The sequence below is a fragment of the Mus caroli genome, chromosome 5 (genome assembly GCF_900094665.2).
Source record: "Mus caroli chromosome 5, CAROLI_EIJ_v1.1, whole genome shotgun sequence".
NCBI classification, from domain to species: domain Eukaryota; kingdom Metazoa; phylum Chordata; class Mammalia; order Rodentia; family Muridae; genus Mus; species Mus caroli.
The window spans coordinates 66284507-66291007 of NC_034574.1; the positions used below are offsets into that span (position 1 = coordinate 66284507).

At 48.2% G+C, this 6501-nt stretch overlaps 1 protein-coding gene across 2 annotated transcripts in view; it reads right to left on the minus strand.

The window, feature by feature from the left end:
* The window catches only part of Ociad2 (OCIA domain containing 2), a 16748-nt gene extending 13351 nt beyond the window's left edge, over positions 1–3397 (minus strand). Inside the window, exons 1-2 of one of the 2 annotated variants that reach the window (XM_021162934.2) lie at positions 3015–3397; positions 275–400 (exon numbers count right to left, since the gene is read on the minus strand). In XM_021162934.2, coding sequence (XP_021018593.1) covers positions 275–340 — 66 coding nt within the window. In that variant the 5' untranslated portion in view covers positions 341–400; positions 3015–3397. Of the gene's footprint in view, positions 1–274; positions 401–958; positions 980–3014 lie in introns of those variants that run through there. The other variant, XM_021162935.2, reaches the window with a different exon arrangement.
* Between the last annotated feature and the right edge of the window lie 3104 nt (positions 3398–6501).

Below are 6501 nucleotides of genomic sequence, written 5' to 3' on the forward strand. Positions count from 1 at the left end.
AAAAAAAAAAAAGAAAGAAAAAGAAATGATTAAGTAAATAAGCAACAAATGGACAAATAAACAAACACATAAATATTTTTGGAAATGATGTGAACTGACTACGGAAGATGGTGAGCATCAATCCCTGGCCTTTGCTTATAGGAACACACACACACACACACACACACACACACACACACACACGGAGTCATGGCTGATTGACCAAGGGCAGGCTCTAGTGAGAGTCTCGTGTGACCGTTTTCTTTAGATGGCAGAATCTCAAGCTCAAACCTACCTGCTTGCTCAGTGGCGGCAAGTGGGGGCTTTTCTCTTGGTTCCCATGAGTGGACACTGAGGCCATGACGCTGTTGAGTTTTCTTCTATTGCCGTCGAGTGCTCTGTATCCTCCTTGTCCTAAGGACTAAGAGAAGGAGAAGAGACTCACTGTATACACCAGGTCTGAATGTTTATGCCCCAGGCTTCAAATCACCCCTCACATCAGCACCACTGACAGAGAGCTTACTGCTTTCATTTCGTTATCTGTTTTAACCTGCAGCCATGTAGAAACTCGAGCTTTTAAACAATTATTTATTATTGGGGGTGTAGTGGGGGCACATTATGTCACGTACACAAGGAGGTCAGAGACAAACTTGCAGGAGTCAGTTCTCTCCTGTCTGGTGGTTCCTGGGAATCAAACTTATCAAGCTTGGTGGCAAGTGCCTTTATCCACACACACACACACACACACACACACACACACACACACACACACACACAAGATTTAAAATTTGTAATAATGTATCAGTGTTAATGGAGATCAGAGAGTCAAATGCCCTGGAGCTGGGGTTACACATATACAGCTGTAAACCACTTAATGTGGGTGCTGAGAATTGACCTTAGGTCTCTTCAGTCCCTAAATCTCAATTTCTAAAGACTCCCCAATACACACCTATACATCCTGTCATGGACCCACACTTACCAACAGTGATGGGTTTTATTGTGCACATGTTTTACTGCCTACAAACTAGGTCTTTAAAATGTCTCAAAGCGTTATTCAAAGTTAATAAGTATCCAAATGTTTGCTGAATGTCTATGATATGCCAAGGAGAAGGCCATGAAAGCTAAAGTAAATTCACTGTAGGAGGAGCACAGGCTAAAAGGGGGGCTACTGGTAAGTCAGCAATTATTCACTAGGAGAAGGCCCAAGAGGCAAGAACAGAGAATAATAAAGGTCTGTCCCAGCCATCACTGTACTCCTGAGCTTTCAAGGGTTAGAGTCGGGGAGTCCGGGAGCAGGGCGGCATGTTTAGACAGCGATTAACCTGTCTAGATAAGAAACCCAAGACCCAAACTGAGATCTTTTCCAGAAGCATGAAGGTGAGAGATTTGGCTTAGGAAATATTGGATTTGGGAGCTGGAGGGTGGTTGGGTACAAACCCTGGAAGTATCCAGTAAAGACTAACGTATTTGGGGATCTGGGTCTGGAATTTCCGACTGGGGAAGGCTGGAGAGATGAATTTGACAATGGCCATCATAGGGATGCACGTTAAAGCCAGGGACACACTCGTCTACAGAGAGTACTGGAAAATGTGAACACAGAACCCAAAGGAGGATTGGTGAGCGAATAAAAAGATCATTGGCCAAGGAGATGACTGTGAGGGAAGCGCCGACGTAATCACCAGGGAAGAAGCCATTCGCTTCGATCACAGGGCCCGGGGCTGGCAAAGATGGACATTCTCCAAGTGGACTATGAGCTTCATCTTCTTCCCTAGTCCTGGGCCCCATCGACTCTCCTACAAAACGGACAGCTCATATAGAATCGTATTTTCTACATTAGTAACTCAGTGGCAAGAAAAAGAAGCCCAGGGCCCCTCCCTGTACATTCCATCTTGGGTGCCTAGTGTTGTTGGACATGATGCTCTACAGTGTTAGATACTGGAGAGGGTAATAAGAGCCTGACTGTGTGCACCTGTCCCCATGAGATAGAGTCTCACTATGTCACTCTCATTGTCCTCTAACTCCCTGTGCAGGCTAGGCTGGCCTCAAACCCCCAGAAATCTGTGTGCCACCCGAGTGTGTTGTTAAAAGTCTGGAACTATGTCCTGCAACACACCAGTTTTAATTCTGACTTTCTTTGCAGATCCTGAGAATTAGAATAAGGGATATAAAGTGTCTGGGCCTCGACTGTGTCATCTGAGACTTGGGCACAGCAGTCTTAAGCTGTGCAAGGATGGGGATGAGGGATAAAGACAGGACCAGGGCACAGTGATGGGTGTCTGTACAGTAGGGGAGCAATTGTCAGAGTGGCTCTGGACATCTTATTTTCTAGGAATTAAGACCCTAGGAAATCTTTGCCACCTATAGGCAAATTAGATTTTTTTTTTAAATTCCCACAGTCAGACCCAGAGCCATCTCAAGAATCAGGAAGCAAGGAACCACACACCTCAGTGTTGGTGGGCTGGGTCTTCCAAAACCCAGTTGCTTGCTTTGAGCAAGCCTTACCTTCTGGGCATATTCGCGTGAACACACACACACACACACACACACCCTCAGGTCTGGTGCCTGACCCAGTCTGTGGTGGGGGAGGGGCGGTTGGCCCAGAATCAGCTAGCTAGATTTCAAGGCAATACCCTTCCAAGAAGGCTGCCTGCAAAACTCCAAACTACACCCCTGCTTGGGGTCTCAGGAGTTGGTGACATCTGGAGAGGAGCCAGGCAGGCAAGCGTTGGAGACTGGCTCCGGTGGAGCGGCGGCGGTGCAGCCTGTGAAGGGCCTGCGCAAGTCCCCAGGACCCGGGAAGGAAAGCCAGCAGAGAAAGACACTGCCCCAGGCCACCTCTCCTGCCCGCACACCACCCTCTGTGGGCTCACCCGTGCGGGTGGGTGCTACCGAGGCGGAGCTGCGCACGCACACACACACACACACACACACACACACACACACACACACACACACGATTGCACACACCCCGCCCGCGCGCTGCACACGCCCACCGCCCCAACCCGAGCCCCAGGGCCCCTCTCCTCTCCCCTCACCTTTCTTGGCGATCTTTCCTTTCTTCCCTCCTTCCTCTTCCTTCCTGGGCTCGCTCCTCCCCGCACCTCTGCGCGTCGCTAGCTCAAGACTCAGCAAGTGCAGCCCGCCCCCACTTGCAGTCTCATTCTCTCTCTGTTGGTGACACTGGGAGAATCCAGCACTTTCCAGAAGCCCCCACTTCTCAGTCTCTTCCTGACACTTGCTACACTCTACCTCATTGTTTTTCACGTGATTCCGTCCTCCCAACAAAAACACAGGCGACTCCAACGGTTTCCCTGAACCCCCTCCCTGGGCGGACTTAAGCATTCATCTCAGAACAAAAGCACTGTGCTGCGTACAGCCTGGACAGCCCGGTAGGGTCCCCAACCCCAAGGGAGTCAATTACAGCCCACCTTGGTTCCTTAGCCTTCTTTTGCAAAGCTTTTCCCCTCCTAATGGCTAGCTAGCCTATGAGGGGAAGGCACTGAGTGTGTGTGTGTGTGTGTGTGTGTGCGCGCGCGCGTGCGCGCGTGTATCCTAGTATGTGTGACTATAAATGAGTGCCTATGTATGTGAGAATGTGCAAGTATATATGTGAACACATATGAGTATATATGTGTGTCTCTGTGTGTATGTATGTAAATATATGTTAGCATGTGTTAGTATAAACCTGTGCCTATATATGTGAGTGTGGGTAAGTGTATATAGGAGCGTGTACATGTATGTATGTCTATGTAATTGTATGTGACTGAGTGTAAGTATATGTGTGTTAGTGCATTTGATGGTGTCTAGGAGTATGAGAGGGTGTGCATGTATGTGAGTGGTGGTGTGTGAATGCATGTATACATGTGTGAATGTGTATCTGTGTAAATGTATGTGTGTGTTGTGATCAAGAATTTCCAGAAAGACGCTCTGTCTGCAGAGACTGACTGACTGACCAGTCTTGCAGTGCTGAGGGGAGAAATTTGGATGTTGCAAGTCCAGAGGCAAATTACATTATCTAGCTTTAACCCCCACAACGGGGCTTCCTTACCCACCCCTCTGTCCAAACTAACATCCTGTGACTAACAGTTCATTTCCTGCTGCCCACAGAGATCAGAAGAGGGCATCGGATCCCCCCCCACCCCCACACACCCCCGCCCCGGAACTGGAGTTACAGATGCTTGTGAGCTTCCAAGTGGGTGCTGGGAACTGAACCCAAGTCCTCTGCAAGAACAACAGGTGCTCTTAGCCACTGTGCCATCTCTCCAGCCCCGTCCTGGCCTTTTCTACCCTGGCCTCCAGCCTGGCTGAGAAAAGACCCTCTTCTCTTTCACACTCAGGAAAAGTTGTGTCCTCTCAGGGTGCTTATCACCGTTACAGTCCACTGGGGAAATGTACAGCGGAGAGAGCACCACCTCTGCTTGCTTTTAGTTGACTTTATACCCATTTCGGGAGGTCACCAAGCCCAGCAATGTGTCCTTTGGCCTTCCAGATCAGATTTCTGCTCAGCTCTACACACAGACATGTTAATCATTTAAAGATCGGTCCTCTGAAATTGGCAATACAAGATTGATTACGCCTCCACCTTCCCGCCCCCACCCTCCAGAGCTGGGTGGTTAAGATCACTTGCCACTCTTCCAGAGGGCCGGAGTTAGGCTTGAAAGAACTTGAAACTCCACTCCAAGGGACAAGACTCCTTCCTCTGGTCTCTGTGGGCAGATGTGAGCACTTGCACACACATACACATGACTCAAATTTTTTTTTTAAAAAGATATTGCTGGCTTAGTTGACTCTCCATCCCTAGTAGACAGCGGCAGACTCTCTCCCTGCGGCGTTTCATTTTCCCTTGACCCAATTTGACTCTCAAATTAAAGGTAACATAGGCCTGCTAATTTTATATTCTGTTACCAGAAGTCAGAAATAAGCCCCTGTGGTGCTGTGGTTTTCAGAGCTGCGCTTTCTAAGTGTTCTTGTGAAGTAGATGAGCCATCTCCCTTACACCTCACACAAACCCTCAAAGTGGCATTTACCCTACGCCATCTTGCTGCACTGAGTGTTGGAATATGTGTGCCTCATTTGCATATCCACTTCCCACCAGAATGTTCCAGTAAAATGCTTTAAATAGTTAGAAATTACCCTTGGTCACGCTTATAGCACAAACTCCTTAAATAATACTTGGTTGACTACTCTGGTACATCTGTATGCAAGCAGATGTACCCTTATAGCACAAACTCCTTAAATGAGCCTTGTTTGACCACGCTGGTACATCCGTGTGCAAGCATGCTCGAAGTGACAAGGCACCAGGCAGTTCCACAAAGGAGTGACCTTCAATGAAACATTAGAATAAAAGAACCCTGGGCTTGGCTCTGCAAGTCTTACCTGTGGAATGAAGTCTGTGTTGGTCCTTACTTCAGCATCATGTAGGGCCTGAGGATCATGGCTACATAGCTGATTCTCAGAGGTTAGTTTAGAATGTGCCAAGCTACTCAGGGCAGGCTCCAGTGTGAACCGTCTCTGCAGTCCTGTGTTGCTTCCAGGCAGCATTCAGAGTCATTAGCTGGGCTTGCATGATTCAGCCACAGGTCCTCTGAGGGAGCGAATGAAAGACTCATACTCCCTCCTTTCTGCTTTTTGCTCAGCCTGGTCCAACCTTGGTCTGCTTCTTCATTCTCCTTTCATTTGTAAAAGACTCAGCCTTGAGGTCAGTTCGTGGAAAACCTATCTACAATTTAAGACACACAGGGGTGTAGTGACCAACATTCCTAATGACAGCTGGTATATCTACAATTTAAGACACACAGGGGTGTAGTGACCAACATTCCTAATGACAGCTGGTAGGTACAATACTCGGTGCTAAACTACCCTCAGTGATGCCTAGAGGTCTTCAGTCACCAATCCTTCCCCAACCTAAGCCCCTCCCAAGACAAGCCCCCTCCCCACTCAACTCCCCCTCCCCCAACCTAGGCCCCCTTCCCCAAGACAAACAATTGTTCTGCGATGGATGCCTGCCAGCCCATCTTCCCCAACTGTGCCATGTATGTCATTCCTAGTAAGTGTAACACACATCATATTTTCAAGCACCTCCCTCCAGGACTGACCATTTTAAAAATAAAGAATAGAGAAATAAAAATATAAAGAAAAGAGCCAGGTGTGGTGGTGTACATTTCTTTTTTGGTTTTTTGTTTTTTTTTCAAGACAAGATTTCTCTGTGTAGCACTGGCTGTCCTGGAACTCAATCTGTAGACCAGGCTGGCCTCGAACTCAGAAACCCATCTGCCTCTGTCTCCCAAGTGCTGGGATCAAAGGCGTGCACCACCACTGCCCGGCGGTGGTGTACATTTCTAATCCCAGCACTTGGAAGGCAGAGGCAGGTAGATCTCTGTGAGTCTGAGGCCAACCTGGTGTATATAGCAAGTTCTAGGATATCCAGAGCTGCATAATAGACATTGTCTGGGAGAAAGAGAGAGAGAGAGAGAGAGAGAGAGAGAGAGAGAGAGAGAGAGAGAGAGAGAGAGAGAGAGAGAG